This window comes from Phyllostomus discolor, chromosome 9, assembly GCF_004126475.2.
Source record: "Phyllostomus discolor isolate MPI-MPIP mPhyDis1 chromosome 9, mPhyDis1.pri.v3, whole genome shotgun sequence".
Taxonomy (NCBI): Eukaryota; Metazoa; Chordata; class Mammalia; order Chiroptera; family Phyllostomidae; genus Phyllostomus; species Phyllostomus discolor.
The window spans coordinates 39,948,177-39,969,082 of record NC_040911.2 but is presented as its reverse complement, the minus strand read 5'-3'; the positions used below and the strand labels follow the sequence as shown (position 1 = coordinate 39,969,082).

The 20,906-nt window shown below is 33.9% G+C and overlaps 1 protein-coding gene across 2 annotated transcripts in view; it reads right to left on the bottom strand.

The window, feature by feature from the left end:
* Window positions 1-524: 524 nt before the first annotated feature.
* The window catches only part of ROCK1 (Rho associated coiled-coil containing protein kinase 1), a 158,547-nt gene continuing 138,165 nt past the window's right edge, over window positions 525-20,906 (bottom strand). For both annotated transcript variants that reach the window (XM_028524517.2, XM_036009232.1), the window contains exons 25-33: window positions 20,288-20,376; window positions 18,362-18,550; window positions 17,363-17,522; window positions 9,507-9,577; window positions 9,214-9,302; window positions 5,161-5,239; window positions 4,767-5,028; window positions 3,889-4,096; window positions 525-2,060 (exon numbers count right to left, since the gene is read on the bottom strand). In XM_028524517.2, the coding sequence (XP_028380318.1) occupies window positions 2,057-2,060; window positions 3,889-4,096; window positions 4,767-5,028; window positions 5,161-5,239; window positions 9,214-9,302; window positions 9,507-9,577; window positions 17,363-17,522; window positions 18,362-18,550; window positions 20,288-20,376 (1,151 nt within the window). In that variant the 3' untranslated portion in view covers window positions 525-2,056. The remainder of the gene's footprint in view (window positions 2,061-3,888; window positions 4,097-4,766; window positions 5,029-5,160; window positions 5,240-9,213; window positions 9,303-9,506; window positions 9,578-17,362; window positions 17,523-18,361; window positions 18,551-20,287; window positions 20,377-20,906) is intronic.

The window sequence follows — 20,906 nt, the reverse complement described above, 5'->3', positions numbered from 1 at the left end:
TCAAGTCCCACGGAAGAGATGCAGAGTGGCTCAGGTGGGCGCTTGAGCATACAGTGGGTTTGCATCACAGCTGAGGAACCCCAAGTTTAGGATACCTGAATCTTTTGTAATGAGTTCAAGCAAATCTGCCCAACTTTTGCTCTGGAGGGAACATTATCTTTATTATACTGGACAGTAGACATACCTGCCTTCCTCTTGAGAAGTCACAGTATCTTCCAAGTCTGTTCATTATATAAATCTCCTCGGAAAAGACTCTGGAAGAGAAGTTTGTCAGAGCCTCTCTCTGCTCACAAGATGTGAGAAATGCCAGAAATTCATGGAAAATTGTTTCCCAATAGACAATAGCCAACTTGTCATTTCGACGGTAGCCATTCTTCTTTCAGAGCCCAAACCAGTTTTTATCTTTTAAAAATTCACTTTAATGTAATCATAGAATTGAACAAATATTTGTACACAGTCAGAAACTAACTTATAGCATGGTTTCTATTCATTTCAGCCATGAGAAAACACCATAGCAGTCATCATTAAAGGTATCCATCCATAAATTACTTTTATTTCTCATTAAATGAGCACAGAGTCATTAGCATATTAATAACAGATATGTTTATTATTACATATCCATCAGTGCGGCTTTCAATACCACTTGAAACATGCATATCATCCTAGAGACGAATCAGTTTTCCAGTGCTTCTTATTTGATACATTACTGCAAAGCCATTATAAATTACTGAGGAGGTATTTGGTTAAAAAAATAAACAATAAATCATACTACCCATATGAATCTACTCTTGTTATTAGACAAGAGTTTAACAGTATTTATCTGGTAATTCCTATGTTAACTGGAAAACATCACAGATGTATTGCCATAAATTTCTTTTATACTGGTGCAACTTGCTTACATGTTTTGCAGTTTTATAAAGTCATTCATTATTTTAGCAGGTAGTCTGATGCAAAGATTGTACTTAATTTATGAAAGTCCAACAAACCTCTAAATATTTAAAATTAAACCAATTATCAATGAAAACCCACTGACACACATACTTTTTGAAAATATGTTTTTTGAAACTTCTATATTTAGTCATGGCAGTAAAATAATTCTCTCAAATTAAGGCACTAAAAGCTCAATGCAACGCCCATTGAAGTGTTCTAAGAATAATTTACATTTCAAACAGTGCATATATTTCTTATATGTTTGTTAACTTAATGTCTTTATCACTTAAAACCACAAATAACATACAATTACAGAAATGATGTACCCCACAAAATGTTTTTTAACTTGCTTTTTTTTTTTGTACAGTTAGTTTCTAATGTCTCTAGTAGTAAAATAACTCAATATGGCTTGGCAAAAATGCATAGATTAAATGTAATTTTTTTGCCTTCTCCCATTCCCCAATCTATAAACTTGCTGAAACACATACAGTATTTTGTAAAGCATAATGTAAAATATTTATTCTCCATCAAGTCCACCATGGGCAAACAACAGTAAGGCTTTTAAATTCCACAGTGAGGCACTGAAGTCAAGTGATATCACTGCTTTTTAAAAATAGTTTCATATAGTCTTGCAAGAGCACAAAAACTGAAGTCATTTAAAAAAATTTCAGTTGTCTCATTTTGAGATATTTTCTTTACTCCTTCTATGAGCTGATCTTGATAGTGACGGCCATTCCACTTAAAAGTGAAAGTCCCTTCCTCTCACTCATATGAGGAAACTGTGTTCTATCATGATTGACAGGCATTTTCTTAGAAATTCAAAAGGCAGCACCTTTTAAAAAAATATATATCTAGCTAAGCTTTCCCCCAATTGTACTTGCATTACATAGTAATAATTAATCTAATCTACCTGTAGGCAAACTTGCAAACAAACAAACAAAAAAAACAAAAACAACAAAACCCTTGATGTGCTTTTGTGCCAAAGCAATGACAGAATAACAGCAATCTTAACCCTGAAGCCTGTGATATTGTGTCAAAGGAACAGCCTGTCTGCTCTGCATGGTTAAAGAAGCCTGGTTTATCAGGTAGCATCCCACACAATTCCACAAGGTGCTAGGCCATACAGTTAGCTGTTGGTGGGAAAAAGAGAAAAAACTGTAATTTAAAAAATGCACTCTGTTGGAAAGAAAGGTAAATTACATCACATTTATATATATTAACAAACAAAATTTGAAGAACAAGAGAAAAATATACTCTGTGCTACTTCCTTTTTGCTTCTATTGTATTTCAAAAAAAATATATATTTTACAAAGCTATAATAATCAATTTTAAATTACTTTATTTTAAATTTATTTTTGGTCAATTTTAAATAAAATTATATCCAGCTTTTATCCTACACAGGAGGGACTGATATGGGATTCTACAGAGGTAAGTCATGGGTAAAGCAATAATACACTGGAGTAGTATGGCAGCTGAAGAATACAGAAAGAAAAATAGGTATGTCTCTTCTAAGAATTAGAGTTGGTTATTGACAACAGGGAGTGAAGAAATGGGATGAATTAAAGATAGTATTAAGTCTGCTTGGAAGACCTGGGTGATAGTACCAGAGAGGCAAGTAGATCTCAGCTTCTATAGTCAAATGCTCTTCTTAATATAAGGACTACACTCCAGGGAAAGCTGGTATTTGGTACAGGAGAAAAAGCAAAGGCTTTATAATTAGATGTAAATGGGATCCAATCCTGACTATGCCACTAGTTAGCGGTGTGATATTGTGCAAGTTGTCTAATTCCCTTCAGCCTCACTTAGTCATGTCAAAATGAGAACTTAATGAGTTACCATAACCTCCATTCAAGAAAGGGTTTAGCCCCTGGCCAGGTAGCTCAGTTGCTTAGAGCACTGTCCAGATATGCCAAGGTTATGGGACAGATCCCTAGTCATGGAACATACAAAATTAACCCGTGCATAAATAATAAGTGGAACAACAAATTGATGTTTCTCTCCCTTTTCCTCTCTTCCTTTCTCTCTAAAACCAGTAAATAATATTTTTAGAATAAAAAGAAAGGGTTTAATTATGTCCTATAATTGTTTTTACAGCATACAGATATTTTGAAAAAATTCCATCAAAACCAGTTAACCCCTCCCCCAAAAGGATACTTAACTAGGAAGTTTATTTGTAACACCATAGTCACTGATAATACCAAATAATTTTTGTTTTAAAAAAACTATGCCAACATACTTAAAAAGATGGGCAAAGTTTTATATGAATCTATTTACATTAAAAAAGGGGTAAGCCACAAGATTTTTCAAATGTTAAAGAGCTATATGTATGTCATATATACCAACCAGTGACAAAATTTAACATGGAACGAAAAAAATTATATTTATAAATATTGTTAACTTTTTTTTATTAAATATTTTATTTTTATTTATTTTTAGAGAGGGAAGGGAGGGAGAAAGAGAGAGAGAGAAAGAGAGAGAAACATCAATGTGTGGTTGCTGGGGGCCATGGCCTGCAACCCAGGCATGTGCCCTGACTGGGAATCGAACCTGCGACACTTTGGTTCGCAGCCCGTGCTCAATCCACTGAGCTACACCAGCCAGGGCATATTGTTAACTTTTAATAGGAACCAAGTACACTAATTTGTAAAGTCATTTCAAGTCATATATAAATACCTAGCTACAAATGATGCTCTTTATGGGGAAAATAACAATTAGATTTGAATTTTAATGGATGTTATTCAATTAGTTTCACATTTTAAAAATATTTTATTTAATCCTTATTTTATTTTTTTCTATTACCCGTTAGTCCCCTTACCCCCCTCCCCATAGCAATCACCACACTGTTGTCCATGCCCATGAGTCCTTTTCCCTTTATGCTCAATGTCTCCACCCCTTAGTCTCCCCCACCCCTACTACTTGTCATCCTGCTCCTCAAAAGAGTAACATTTCAATCCTTACCTAGTTTTCCCAGATGTATTTTTGACTACCTTCCGGAAAGACTGATTTGCAGTGGATCTTGTAGAAAGTGTTCGTGGGGATGCACGAACAAAACCAGATGGTGGATTCTTAGGTATCTTCTTTACTAAATGAGTTACCCACTTTTTTTGTTCATCCTGAGAACATGCTAACAACAGCATATCTCTTGCTGATGTTACATCATAACTTACTATGTTAAGAGAAAAAGAATATAATTAAAGTCATATAAAGTCTTAAAACAACTCTACTGAATGCATAATTTTACAAGTTCTTAAAATCTGAAAAGATTTACTATGCTTAATTAAGCTTGGACAATATCTCTTTCTCCTTAACTTAATTAAGGCTGAAATTTAAAAAGAAGACATTAGCTATAAACTAATAAAAAATAAAGTAAAATCAGAAATATAAAAAATGCAGAAGTGAAACAAATATATTTTTAGATCACAAGTTCCTTGTCTCAAAATAGCTATAGCCTGTACTCTTTCCCAATAGCTACATCTCATAAACTAGACATTTTGTCTCTGATATAGCATGCTGGTTCAGACAGTGAAAACTAGATAAAAAAGAAAACAAGCCAGAGGTAAAAACTCAAGAGCGAACTGTAGTGGAATTCACTTATAGGTCTTTTCTTCAATTTAGAATAATTTCTTAGCGATCCCCTTTTTTTAACACAAAGGGGGTTTTGCTTTAAAGACATTATGTACTAAGTGAAATCTATAACTGTAAAGTGATAGTTATATGTTGCTCTACCAGTGTTAAAATATTCTTATAACCTCTTTTCAATTTGGTATAGAAAATGCTACACTTGAAAAAGTTACTGGGACATAATTCTCTAACTTGTAAAAATTTTCACGCCTTACCTTTACATGGAGAGATTAAGTCCTCTTTCTTATCTAAGTGATCTCTGTGGCACTTAACATGGCATCTTCGACATTCTAGGGCAGGGGGTGGCTTAAAAACATGCCAGAGTGGTTTGGCACAGGCCTCACAGTTGGCAGGAAAGTGGTAGAGTGTAGGAATGAACTCATGGCCTTTGTGATTTTGAAAATTAGTTTTTTCAGCTTGTTGTACTGGTTCCATCTCTACATCTTTTCTACATTCACCTTCATTTGCATATAGTATCTATATTCAGGAATGGTAAAAGAAAGAAAATAAAAAAGATCTGTATTTGTACATACGCATTTCAAATGTATAAAGGCATTGGTATATATATGCTTACTTCACAAAATATACTTAGAATTTTAGATTTTTTACCTGGAATATTTTAGGAATTTCTTCAGTTTCAGCTCTGTACACATCTCCTTGGGTTACAGGTCGAACATGAAACAGTTTACTAAAATGAAAATAAATATGGTACAGGCCATCATAAAAACTCATTTATAGTAAAATATAAACAAACATTTCTTGAAGAGAAATTAGTCATTAGAAAAATGCAAATTAAAACCACAGTAGGTATCACTATATACCTATCAAAACTTTAAAAATAAAAATACTAATAAAGCAAATGCTGATGAGGATGCAGAGAAACCAGATCACTCATACAACTGTGGCAGAAATGTAAAATTGCAGAGCCATTCTGGAAAAGGGTATGGCAATTTTTTATAAAACTAAACATGTGCTAACCATATGACCCAGCAGTTACACTCCTGTCTTTACTCCAGAGAAATAAAAATTTAAATCTATGTGAAAATGTATATATGAATGTCCACAGGAGCTTTATTTATAATAGCCAAAAAATTGGAAACAATCCAAATGAATGGTTAAACTGTGGTACTTCCATACTACAGAATACTATTCAACAATGAAAGAAACAAACTACAACTTGGATGGATCTTAGAGGAATGACACTGAGTGAAAAAAAATTCAAAAGTTTATATCATATTCGATTCCATTTATATAACATCCTTGCAATGACAAAATTATGGAAATGGAGAACATGTTAGCAGCTGCCAGGAATTAGGGAGGGGGTGAAGACAAGGTACTTCCTGTGGCTGTAAGTGGGTAAAACAGGGATCCCTGTGATATTGACTGTGGTAGTGGTCTTAAGAATCTGCACACAGGAGATGAAATGACTGTATATATAAAAAGCCCCGTGAAATAAAAAAAATATATAAAAATAAGTGAATAGCAAGATTAGTGGATTCAAAGTCAATATATGAAAACAAAATGGTGTTGGAACAGATATTCTCTGATATATAGTCTCTGTTAAAAGATACGGTAAAGAAAATGAACAGATAAGCTGTGTATTGAGAAATATATGTACTACATATTTCTGTTATTGAATTTGTATCTGGCATACATATAGAACTTCTATAAATCAATCTTAAAAGGATAAGCAGCCCAAATTAAAGATGGGCATAAGACTTGGAGACACTAAAAAAAAAAAGACATAACCAGCCAATTAAGTTCATGAAAAGATTCTTGGCATAATCAATCATGAGAATACAAAATTAAAACAATGAGATAGCATTTCTTTCTTCTTTCTTGAATTTACTGGGGTGACACTGGTTACTAAAATTATATATTGGGGTAGCCAAAAAGTCTGTTTAGTTTTTCTGTAAAGGACACATTTTTCATTTTTACCAATAACTTTATTAATATGGGTATTTTGAGTATGTCAGTTGCCTCCTGTGTGGTATAATGTTGATTGTTTTCAATTAACGTCTCAATTTGGTCACTATCAACTTTAACTGGTTCACCTGACCATGGAGCATTGCCCAGTGAGAAATCTCCAGCACAAAACTTTGCAAACCACTTTTGACATGTTTGATTAGTAACAGCACCTTCTCCACACACTGCACTAACCTTCCTTTGCATTTCAGTTGTGTTTTTACCTTTCTTGAAATAATAAAGCATAACATGCCAAAAACATTGCATATTTTTCATCTTCAACATTAAAATGGCTACACAAAAATTCATCAACTTTGATGTTATTTTTTAAATGTATGCTGATATGACAGCTGTCACAATATAGTTTAACAAAATTGTTTCAAATGAAGTTAAAGACAACTAAGCACTATTAGAGCCATGTTATGGAAAAAAACCCAAACTTTTTGGCCAAATCAGATGTACAATTCAGGTCTCTTCCTGTCACCTTTTATCCCTCTGTGATAGTGTTTCATATCCATTAGAACGGAAAAAAAAAATCAAACACTGACAACACCAAATGTTGGTGAGGATGCGGAGTAACTGAAACTCATATTACTGGTGAGTATAAAACATTATAACAATTTTGGAAACTATTTGGTAGATTTTTTTTCTGAAAAGGTTTTATTTCTTTTTAGAGAGGGGGAAGGGAGGGAGAAAGAGGGAGAGAAACAACAATGTGTGGTTGCCTCTTGTGCATCCCCTACTGGGGACTGGGCCTGCAACCCAGGCATGTGCCCTGACTGGGAATTGAATTGGTGACCCTTTTGTTCTCAGGCCAGCACTCAACTCGCTGAGCCACACCAGCCAGATTTTTTGGTAACCTTTACCAAAAAATCCACCAGCTGGTAGATTGTTTTGGTAAAGATTATACACAGATTTACTCTATGACCCAGAATTCCACTCCTAAATATTTACCCATGAGAAATGAAAACTTAAGTCCCCCAAAGGAATGTTCATAGCAGTTTATAATAATTCCAAACTGTAAGCAACCCAAATGTCTGTCAGCAGAACAATGGATGAACAAACTGAGATACATTCATTCAATGGAATATTACTCAGCAGTGAAAAAAACAGACAATTGCTACATAAAGCAAAACATTATGCTGAGTGAAAGAAGCCAGGCACAAAAGTACACACTGTATAATTCCATTTACATTAAGTTGTAGAATAGGCAAAATTAATCACCATGATAGAATTCAGATTTTTTTTTCCTGAGAAGATGCAAAAGTGAGCATTCTAGGATGATGGAAATATCTTTTTATCTTGACTTGGGTGGTGACTACATGGGTGTTCACAATGACAAAAGTCATTGAATAGAACTTTTAAGATGCATGTATTTTAATACATGAAAATCATATGCCAATAAAAAGGTAAAACAAACATAACCTCTCACTGATTTAAAAAGTATTTAACTTAGTTGAAATATGATGTTTCTCATATTGTTTATGTATTATTCCACTTCGGTGATCATTTAAATTTTCACAAGTAATGCTTTTTTTAAAAAAAATAATAAATAAAATATCAGTACTGTTCAGGTATTTGCTCAATTCTTTTTTACATTCTAACTGTAACTGGCTCCACAAGTGTTTAATTCTAATGGCAATTCTTCATTTTAAGTTTATGTTTCTTTTGAATAGCACCCACTACAGTTCATTTTTAATTTAGTTTTTATTGTATATGTTTTACCTTTTCTACAACGAGTCTATAACTTCTTAAATATGGTACTGTTTTAATCATCTTTATATATCATCTATAGAACCTATGATAGCACAGGGAGGAGTGCTAAGAAATGGCTTTAGAATGAATGCAAGGGAAAAATACCTAAGCTTATTACAGGTCTCTGATCTATTGTTAAAAAAACAGATACACTTATATTTCCTTTTAATTTTTTATTTATTTTTTAAAAATTTTTAATTTATTTATAGAGAGGGGAGGAAGGGAGGGAGAGGGAGAGGGAGAGAGAGAGAGAGACAGAGAGAGAGAGAGAGGGAGAGAGAGAGAGAAACATCCATGTGCGGTTGCTGGGGGGTCATGGCCTGCAACCCATGCATGTACCCTGACTGGGAACTGAACCTGCGACACTTTGGTTCGCAGCCCGCGCTCAGTCCACTGAACTACGCCAGCCAGGGCCTGTATTTCCTTTTTAAAAACACCATACAGGTCTGGCTGGTATGGTTCAGTAGATTGAGTGCCAGCCTGGGAACCAAAGGGTCACAGGTTCAATTCCCATTCAGGGCACATGCCTGGGTTGCAGGCCAGGTCCTCAGTCGGGGCATGAAAGTGGCAACCACAAGAATCAACCAATGAATGCATAGGTGCACAAAAAATTGATCTCTCTCTCTCCCCGCCTCTCTCTCCCTCGTACCCCCAAATCAATAAAAAAATGACCATATAATCATATACTTTTTAAGATGCTTTCTAAACTTAAAACCAATAAACCCTAAAATAAAAAATTTGTCTTTAGAATACACGAATCAGGTATGCAAAATTTTCTTTCTCATATTTGGTAAAGTAAGATTTAATATAAAATTATGTAAATTTAAGAAAAAGATAAAAGTAGATAACACTGTTAAAATAAAATGAATTGTAAGTCTAAAAATAACTGATCATTGTAAGTTAACACTCAATTGACTTAAAATTCAATCAAAGGCAACTTACTCTATATCCAATACCATAGATGGGTTGGATTGCTCCTTATCTTGTTCATCGTTATAAAACAAAATTTTTTTGCTGCTTACCACAACATACTGAAATGAGAGAAAAGGGGAAAGTATTAAGAACCACATTAACTCAATTTAAAGTAATAGACATACTATCTGCCACTTATGTCTAAATTATATTGTATAAATCTAAAATCAACGCTAATAATAGGGCAATTAATACAAGTTTTAAGCTCTAGAAGTAAATATGTTAGTAAAATATCAATTACAAAACATTGATGCATACGGTACCTGTTTCTTCCAGCCATATCGTTTGATATTTCCTCTATTTGGTATTGAAAGCCAACCTTCAATTCTTGACTCTAGGAGAAAGAGAATATATAGTATTCAGTTTTAAACGGTAACCAAAGGAAAAGCTATTGTAAGTTGTCTGACCGCATGCAGCAACAGGCATTTTAACACAGCTAAATGAACAAGTGCTATAATTTGCTCTTCCATGCTTCAATCACACAAATTAACTTTAATGGCCATACAAAGATTGCAGAAAAATTTACAAGCCACTTTTCCCATAAAATTAACGTTTAGTACTCAGTTATGAAAGTATGAAGTAACAACAGTACCCTTAAGAGCCAGGCAAGACTGGAATGGACTACAGCTTAAATGAGAAATGATAAAGAAGACTTTAATTAAATATCATTTAACATTCATATAAAAATATTTAGCAAAAAAAAAATGCAGCAAGTGGAACAAATCAGAGCCATGATTTACACAAGAAAGAGCAAGCAAAAGTACAGAAGTGTCCTATTACTCACAGAAGATAAGAATAGAAGATAAATAAATTAGGAATGCAGGTAGAATCAACTAGATATAAAGAATAAGAGACAAGCATTTTATTTGTTTTCTCAGTACAATATTCTGATACACTTTTTGGTAAAACATCCATAACGACGTTAATAAAACTGTCCAAAATTAGTTGATGGAGTACTTAATTCCAGTGTTAAGTCCAATTACAATTTTTATTAAACTAAAGAGGTGTAAAGCCTTTTAACTAATTGTGGTACCAGAATTAAACAGCAAAAGAACACAGAATTCATTGGTCAGCCATTAATATTTTCACCTGTCAGTACATACCAGGAATTCCTTGACTAATTCTATCAAAGCATTTCATAGTAATTATTACTACTGTTTAAATATAATTGTTTATTAGAAATACTGAGGAGAAAAATGATTCCATTAGAAATGGTTATTTTATATCAGATTATTCAATTGTCTTTGTATATATATTTTATATATGAAACACAAAAGATTGGAAAAGTAACCAAATTTAAATACAATACTATAATGTGATATTATATTATGGCTATATCATGATCTAATCAGAATATAATTTTGCCTTTCTCCACATAAAGTCTGTAAAACAGCTCAGTCTTACAGTAAGAGTATTAACGTAGATAACACTTACTGAACATTTCTTTTTGCAAGTAATATCTCATTTAAAAATTGTATAATCCCATGCTTACAGAGTATAATATTCCTAGAAATATAGGACAGAATAGGTTCTATTATCATCTTCCATTTACAATGAAGAGACTGAGGCTTAGCAAGGCGAACTGACTTGCCTAAGGGTACTCTATTAGTAAGTGTCAAAGGTCTAGGTTTTGCCCAGGCAGCTAATATCTGAGCTTATGTTTCTACAGCACAATGCTGTTCTGTCCTTTTTTTAAAAAAAATCCTCATCCAAGGACATGCTTATTGATTTTTAGAGAGAGGGGAAGGGGGCGGAGGAGGAGAGAGGCAGGGGGAGAGAGAGAGAAACATCAATCAGTTGCCTCTCCTATGCACCCCAACGGGACTGAACTTCAAACCCAGGCATGTGCCATTAGTGGGAATTGAAACCATGACCCTTTGGTTTATGGGAGGATGCTCCAATCAACTGAGCCACACTAGCCAGGGCAGCTGGTCTGTTATTTAACAAGCTTTGCAAATAATTGAATCGGGGATCATGTTCGTGTTCCAGCTCTTCCATGTACTTATTTATGTCATTTGCTTTTGTTATTCCCTTTTACCTAAATTGTACTTGTTAAAGTGAAGGAAATAATGAGAAGCTTCATTTCAACATGATCCCATTCTTCTCTCAGCTTTTTTCTTAGATGCTGTTTTTTAATAATCAACCTCAATAATTATTTTTTTCCTTTAGGTCAGGGGTGTCAAACTCATTTTCACTGGGGGCCACATCAGCCTCGTGGTTGCCTTCCAAGGCCGAATGTAATTTCAACTCCTTAACAGTTAAGGAGTACTTAAATTTATACAGCCCTAAAATGATTTCAGCCCTTTGAAGGCAACCGCGAGGCTGATGTGGCCCCCAGTGAAAATGAGTTTGACACCCCTGCTTAGATAGTTCCTTAGTAAGTTCTGAAGTGCAGGGATCACATCCTAACACTTTTTTATATAACCCATTGCATCTGGCACACAGAGGAAATATCTGATAACCATCTGTTGATTATTTTGCAATTATGCTTTTTAAACAATAGCCAAATAGAGTTGCCTCTATAAATAATGGTTATAAATTAACAACTGAAGGGCAGTTTTATATTAAATAACATGCAGAAGGTAGCTGATCATTCACAAATATTCTTACAAAAGCAAAGAAATTATTGCTGGGAAAATTTCCCTCCAGTGTGCCAAAAATGGCACCTCTTACTCCTAAATCTATTCAATACCAGGTAATCCTCACTGAAAGTAAAAGACGTGAAATCCATTGAAATCTTGACATTTACACAAGATTGTATTATGCCAAAATACTCCGCCCCCCAGTTATTTTTCTATGAGAATGTCAAAAATATTTATGCATTTCTGATGCATAAATAGATAACCACAAAAATATTATGTGGTTCTGAATTTAGATTAACCTCTGTTTTCTTTAATATATTTTCTTTTAAAAAAGATTTATTTATTTATTTATTTATTTATTTATTTATTTATTTATAGAAAGAGAGGATGGGAGGGAGAAAAACACTAATGTGGGATACATTGATCGGTTCCCTCTCACATGCCCCAACTGGGGACCTGGCCGGCAACCCAGGCATGTGCTCTGACTGGGAATTGAACCAGCAACCTTTCTATTCTCAGGCCAGCATTCAACTCACTGAGCCACACCAGCCAGCACTGTATTTTCAATGAATTATTATATGATGTTATGACTTTGGCTGTCATTTCAGTGTTCCTATAGAAATTTTATATACCAAAGGCATTTTACGAACCATATAAGCCCAATTTTATATTTGTTGTAATTTAAACAAAGAAATTTAGAACTCAATGAAAGATGTAGAGGATATGTAGTTTTTTTGCCTATTAAAAACAGTAATGTTATGGAAGAGAATTTTAATTTTTCCTTCTGGTGAATTACTTTCTGAGAAACAGCTGAACTAAGCTTAGCAATAAAAAACAAAAAATACATACTAGTTTCTCTTCTGTTTGCTCTACCTCTATCTTAGATGCAAGTTAAATTACTAGTTTTTTTAATACAGAAAGACCTTTAAAATCATGACTACTTGTGATGTAAGTGGCAATCTGAAAATATAATGCAGTACATTTCATCTTTTACATCAGAAACACAGAAATCAGCTTCTCCACAATAAGAAATACTGATGATTTCTAAATCTAGGTTATTGTTAATAACATGCTATAGAAGTACAAAAACAACTTGGCCCCACATTTTCTATATTTGTAGAGCAAATTTAACTTACAAAAAAATTAGGCGTGTATTATTGCAACATCAGCAATTGACTTCTTTACCCAAATAAGAGATAGAAAGGCTAACTACATGTAAATCAATATTTAATACAACCAATTTAAACATCAAAACTAAGTTTACTTATCAAAGTTTACCTGGATAAACCATACAATGCTTAAGAAACAGAACTAGAGAACCATTCCAACATATTTTAATTATACTCAGAGGTGATATAAAAAAGAAAATGAAATCAATCAATGCTTAAGAAGTCAGATGCACTGATTACCTTCAAATCATTGGTTATAGTTGGACAAAGTCACAAACTCTCATATACTCAAATACTTGGAAACACATAAAAAAATCTACCACTTAAAGGCTTAAGTTATACAGTTTTAGATAAAGCTGTATGGAAAGAGAATGATGCAGCTAATCAATAGGAGATAATGAATATTAACAGACGTTGATACCAAGTATTTCTCCTAATGCTTCATATACTTTTATATTCTTAGGTCAATAGTTACAAAAGAAGGAAAGAAAACAAGGAAGGAGAGACATTTATTACATTAGTCTTTTTGTCATCTAGGCAAGAGACAAACCTTAACCCTAAGGGTGATCTTATATTTACACCATGAGCTAGGCCAGAACCTGCCACAAAGCCAAAAGGATGAAAAAGACATAAAAGAATGCAAATAACTTTAAGAACTAAAATTATATACCAGAGAAGAAGTAACAATTTTTTTCTAGCTTTTCAGAGTTGGGAAACTTAGAGGAGAGATTTAACCTAGTTAATGATAAAATGTCCACTAAGATTATAGAAACTGAGCTCTAGTACATAAGATAATTAAGTGAGACTTTTTATATTAAATGATGAAATCTAAGAGAAATAATCAGTCATTTATCAGTTCATCTACCCAACTAATTAAAAAAAACACCTCATTGAACTAAAAATATGATCCATATCTCAAAAGGCCTTTAATTGTTGAGTAAACATATTCCATTTAAAGTCCTCTCATTTTTAGTCTGTAGTTTAAATTCATTTACTAATTTTCTAAATAGGTACATTTAATCATTAACTTTTGAAAAATCTTTCAGATACCTGAACTGTATGTAACTCTCTCAAATTAAGAATAAAGTAAAAAATTATTTAATAATTCTTCCTAAATATTTAGGAAGTTTAGCAAACTTTAGTTTAGTTTAGTTTAGCAAACCCTAAACTTTATTTGCAAGGGATCATTTTCAGGCATCTAGTAAATGATAGATCTAATACAAATTTTCAGTTTACTAGCAAAATGACACAAAGAGAGGTAAAATAACATTGATAAGGATTATCCAATAATTTCTACCTCCAATATGAAAATCAACGGTATAACATTGCAAAGATCTTTGTAAATTTTAAGACTAAGAACACAGTAATATGGAAAAAGGTCCTTTAACTGATTTCCTTTTTATAGCAATGGAGAATGAACACTAATATTTTTAATATTTTTCCTCATCCAGTTGGACTTTGAAAACATTAAAAAAAAATCTCTGAACATACACAGCTATGTTAAGTAATATACTCAACATGGAGTCAGTCTCCATGTAGAAACATTTAAAAATTTCTCCTGACTGACTCCAAAGTGGATTTACTAGACTGGAATTCTGAAATCTAAATTGATTCCTAAATCCACCAGTCAAATAATCTGATGATCCTTTGAGGTTAGCCTCCTGAACAAACCAGGATGGAAGATAAAACTCATCACCTTCCACTTTTTAGAGGTCCCCCAAACTCATCTTTCAATTCAGATTTTCTACATAGATCTCTGAAATGTTTAACACTAATACAAAGAAAACCAAGGCACAATAAGACATTATAAACAAAGTTAAAGGGAAGTGAGTGGAATAAAGACAGAAAAAGCTGGTTGTTGCGCGTGGGTCACCGGCCAGCAGTGACCATGGAACGCTGTGGATGGCTCGCTGAAAAACACGCGAGAAACAAACACACACATGCACAGAGACAAGACTAGTTTCTGTGGGGAAGTAGGGACGAAATGGCCACCCCCTCTAGTGGGGAGGGCCCTGATTTACCGTCCATACATGCTTTTATTGGGCTCATTCTGCATAATAATTCAGGTAAAGTACAGTACTCATTAGGGGGAAGTAAGGAACTATAGAAAACAAGGAACTCTGCTGGTCTATTTTGAGAGCTGTAAAACTTTGAGGAACAAACTTCCTCCTTGGATCCCTCTCATTCAACTGAGAGCATTCTAAACAAAGAAGGTTTCACAGTAATTTACATGTTCTTTCTTAGGCCTGATCACCCAGGGAATCCGCCCCTTTTCAGCACAGAGCTGTACCACCCTGTCATTGTTTCAGGCTTAGCACGGGAACTAAGGCAATAAGGAGATTTTCTCCCAGACGAAGAGAACTCAGGCTATGTCAAAGCCGAGGAGTGAGGGTCCATCACCCCCTTTTGCTGCAGCCCCCCAAGTCCTTCTTTTGGGGGGCCTCCCAAAGTGATCGTGCCTGCCTTAGGTCGTTCCCCCCTTGGGGAATCTTACCCGTCTTTGGCTAACCGACCAAGCTTTTTGGGGTTCAGTTATGAATAAAGCAGCAGAAGCAGCATTCCTGCCAGGGAGACAAGCCCTTGTCTCCTTGCTGGCTTACGGTTCCAAGGGCATTCCCTTAGCCTTAGCCTAGGCGGGGGTTTCAGCTTCTGATACCAGTCAGGGCAGTTCCCAACAGCTGGTCAGGATATTTAACCTATACTAAATTATCAGTTCAACAATTAAAAGAATATAGGCAAACACTTCTAAAAGTCAACTCTTACTAATGAATAAGTCCAATTTAAGGAAGATGTCCAAATAACTCAAACTAGAGGTTCCTTTCAAATCCTAAGTGATCCTCTGATAAGAATATGCACATACAAGTTTCTCAGCAGGCAGGCAGGTTTTATTGTATTTTAAAAAATTGTTTTTTAATCCTTACCTGAGGACATTTTTTCTTTGCTTCTAAAGAGGGAAGAAGAAAGAGAGGAAGGGAGAGCCAGAAACACTGATGTGAGAGAGAAACATCAATTGATTGCCTCCCATATATCCTGGGACCAGGGACCGAACTGGTAACCTAGGTAATGTGCCCTGATGAGGAATCAAATCCACAACCCTTTGGTCACAGAAGGATACTCCAATCAGCTGAGTTGCACTGGCCAGGGCCAGGTATGAGATTTTAAAGAGCCAAAATTGAGAAAACAGAAGATATTCCTTGACCATTGGCATAAGAAATATTCATTCCCTGTCCTATTCTTCCCAGGTACCCAATTTTGAGCAAAGTCACTGAAGAATGAGGGGAGGGATTATATGGTATACAAGTAAGAGTTGAATCCACTTTCTACTTTGAGTCCTACTTCCTTGGGGCCAAGAAGATAATGTAAAAAATTTTAAAGTAATTCATCAAGTTTCTAATATCAAGTGTATAATAAAATCCTTGTAATACTGAACCTTCATAAATATCTCTATTCATGCATTATTCAGGAAATATACTAATTAAAATATATTTTCAAATTTATGACTATGTAAACAAAACTTCCAAAACCCTGAATTAAGAATGCATCTTACATCAAATATATATATGCCTTTAAAATTTGTAATGCATGTTTTAATACAAAAAAATATATATAATACATATATAACCTATTTACTTCATTTGTTATTTGAACCTGTACTGTGTGTATTGCTCATAGATACTTTTTAACTTCATTTGTTAAAAAGATGTGTACTACACTTTGCACTACAATTAACCCAAAAATGAAGCTATGTTTATTTTTTAAATGATTCTCCACTGGAGAAAAGACGACATAGGAAAAAAAGCCTGAAATCCTAGCCACTCACTTTTGTCTTTACTTGACTCCCTGCCCCCTTGTCTGCATCTGCTAACACCTTTCATTTATTTCTCTAAAATTAAAATTTAAAGTCTGATTGAAGTTTACCACTACTACATTAGGTACACTTCTATATAAAGCTGCCATAGTTCTCATGAAGTACTGTTCTTAGTTTTAGCACAAAAAAATATGTAAAATATTGAAGAGCTGTTACTTGTGATATATATATATTTTTTTAAATAGTGAGAGGTGTTGCAGCAGCTTTAACTTTCAACATGGAGTTTGGCTGCTCAAAATAGCTTCAGAAAGTTCTTCAGATCTCTATTCAGGTAAAGCCTCTCAGATCTATTTTAATAGCCTAAGACTGCTCGTGACTAACTTCATTCCATAAAATGCACTAAGTATACAAACATCAAGAGACTTTGGCTATCAGAAACATAAATTCCTTTTTAAGGATCTATGGACAAAATGACAAGAGGTAGAATACCAAATGAAAGAAATATACATTAATTTCCATGAAATAAGCAAAACTGATTAAAATAATACAAATATTCTTACCTGGCAGGTTTCCATCAGTTTCATCAGCACTAGGAAAACTAGCAACACTTGTAGAATCCGAAAGGTCCAAAAGCTTAGCACGCAGTTGCTCGATATCACTCTCTTTGCTAGCCAACTGCATCTGAAGCTCATTCCTATGTGTACATTCTTCTACCAATTGCTATTTTTAACAATACCAAGAAAAAATAAAGAGTCAAGAACTAATTTCCAACATCAAGAAATTAAAATTTAGTGGAATTATATAAATAAGTAATCTAAAGTGGCTAAAACTATAAATTTACTGAAAACCTCATGAATGTTTTACCACTACAGATTTTAATACAACTATAAAAAGTTCTCTTCCTCAGGAATACACTGCTTGGATAAGCTCCATTTTTCCTTTGAAAAGAGTTTTTCATATTTTAAAAACCTAGCATCAAAAAACAAACAAACAAAAAACACTTGTTAAAACAATGGGAAATACTTTTGGGGGGGGTTCCAAATGAAATAGTTTAAAGGGTTCAGAAAGCTTCTCAGTGTGGTAATGTTTTTAAATGATGGAGTCAATGTTTGGATCTAAGACTAAGACCAAAGGCCATGTCCTCAATTTTGTGTTATTAAGAACCAAGTCAACTGGATATGTTGATTTCAGAAAAGCAAATCCTGATTAAAGAAAATAAATATACCAAATATACCAAATGTAGCTCCAATATACCAAAACTTCTATTCCAACAAGTCACTATAATTACTAGTTATACCTCAATTTCAGTTTGAAACCAAAGAGCAGATACTAATGGGTAAAAATTACTTAAGATAAAATAGTTAATAGGCAACATGGCATCTTTCTAGTTTGTCAATATCATAGTTTATATTAGAGTAATACTGATCAAATTTGGAGAGTATAAACCAAAATATCCAATTTTATATGAAAAATATAATATAAGATTAATAGATAATAGGTATACACAGTAATAACAATTTAAGAGAATAACCCTACATGTGCACACACACAAACCTTACCGCTTGCATGTCATTCAGTTCCTTCTGATGTTTCACTACCATCTGGTTGAATTTCTCTCTTTCTTGGTTGAGTTCCAATTGTAGCTTTCGGTTTTCCTTTTCTTTCTTCCTCAAATCCTGTGTATTAGCTTTCTTTCTATCGATTTTAAAATCCTTTCGGTTCATTATTTCTGCCAACTTGTTTACAGCCTGTTCAAAAAATAAAATATTTTTAGTAAGAACTACAATGCAGCTATCCAATTTAAATCTCCACTAAAATATATTTTTTGTTCAGAATCAGGAAGCAGGATTTATTTTTTGTCTTTGAAATTTAGGATAGCGTAATGAAGGTTGAGACATGACAACTGGTACGTAAGTAACAGCAATTCCTAACTTATCCCACTGTTCAAATGTAAAAACCAGACAAGTCTGACAAAGCCATTTATCATTCAACAATCATTCAGCACTTACTATATTGTATGTAGGTACTATGCTAGGCAGTAGATATAAAGATAGTAAGTACAGGTATGCTCCCAAAGCATTCTAGTCTGGTGGAGGACCCAGACAAGCAAGTATTATAGTAGAGTAGTAAGTAAGAAGAATGAGGCATGTAAGAATAAGATAAGAGCAGTACCTAACAGAGTTGGTGAAGTAGGGAGGGCTTCCTGAAGGACCTACATGTGTGTCCACATATGTTTCTTTCTTTAAAAAAAATTTTTCCCCCTCATCAGTGGGGGAACACCTGACCAGTATTGGTCAGAGCATTGTCCTGTAACCGAAAGGTTGTGGGTTCAATTCTAGTCAGGGCACATCCTTGAGTTTTGGGTTTGATCCAAAGTCCGAGTGTGTAAGATCCCCAGTCCAGGGACATACGAGAGGCAACCAATCGATGCTTCTCTCTATTGCAACAATGTTTCCCTCTCTCTCTCCCTCTCTCTCTCTCCCTCTCCCTCTCTCTTTCTCTCTCTCTCTCAAAGCAATGAAAAAAATATCCTTGGGTGAGGGTAAAAAAAACAAAGTGAAAGAAAAGAATTTAAAAAAATATTTGATTTTAGAGAAGATGGAGAGAGAAAGACAGCGACATCTATTTGCTGTTCCACTTATTTACATATTCATTCATTGGTTGATTCTTGTATGTGCCCATATCATTACATGTAAATCTGCTCCATTCATTTTCAATGGCTCCTTTGCATTCCACTGTATAGCTGCATCATGACTTATCAATAGTACATTAATAAGTGGTTGGGTTATTTTTATTTTTTATTTTTATTTATTTTTTTTTTTAAAATTTTTATTTATTTATTTATTTTTTATTCATCCATTTTTAGTGAGGGAAGGAAGGGGGGGAGCGAGAGAGAGAGAGAGAGAGAGAGAGAGAGAGAGAGAGATATCAATGTGCGGTTGCTGGGGGTTATGGCCTGCAACCCAGGAATGTACCCTGGCTGGGAATCGAACCTGGGACACTTTAGTTCCCAGCCCGCGCTCAATCCACTGAGCTACGCCAGCCAGGGCTATTTTTTATTATTAAAGCATATAGATAAACTTTCCTTATGTTCTTCCAATGCTAATTATACATTTAAACCTGTCCATTTGACTGTCAAAAAGATAATTCATTTTAATTTCTATTTCTTTATTATTCTGGTTGAGCTTTCGAAAAATCTTTATTGTTTCTTTTTCTCTCAAATGTCCCTTTTAATTTAATTAAGAATCTAAAGCACATTCTCACAGTCAAACGACTAGACAAACTAATTTTCTTAACTCAATTGAAATCTTATTTCCTGAATAAATTGTCCATATTTAATGAAGAGAGACTATTACATTATTTGTTCCAATGAAAAGTTTAAATCTTATAACCTCAGTTTTAAGAAACAGTGCATAAAAAGCAGCTATTAGCTTTTGGATATATGATACTAAAATACAAACAAAGAAAAGGCTGAGCATACATACCTGTGTTTTAAGGGTTCGTTCTGTATTGATGTTCTTTTCATAGGCAGCCTTAAGATTACTGATCTCCTCTTCTTTCTTCAATTTATAATCTGTCAACAAATTATGTAAAATATTGTTGCATGACATTAATTAGTTTAATTTTGGCACTCCAAATCAGCAATGTCCTTAATTATCAAATTAGTATATACTACAAAGGAACTTCCAGTAACCTCATTTAAGATATTATTTTCAGTTTTACTGAGGTATAATCGACAAAACTGTAAGATATTTAAAGTATACAGATGTGGCGATTTGATATACAGGGTGGGAAAAAGTAGATTTACAGTTGTAATACAAATAAATAATATAATAATAAACAATATAAGAAAAACCTGTTCTGCATACTCACAACTGTGAACCTACTTTTGCCCATCTCGTACATACATTGTGAAAGGATGTGCTCCTCCCCAACTGAGTTAACATTCCATAACTTCATGCATTTACCTTATTTAGTTTTCAGGGGTGAGAAGATTTAAGTTCTACTGATATAATTTTTCAGGCTACAGAGTTATTAACATATGAAAAAAAATTATTTCCCAAACCTAACAAATAATATAAACAGCTAAAGATTTACTCTGAA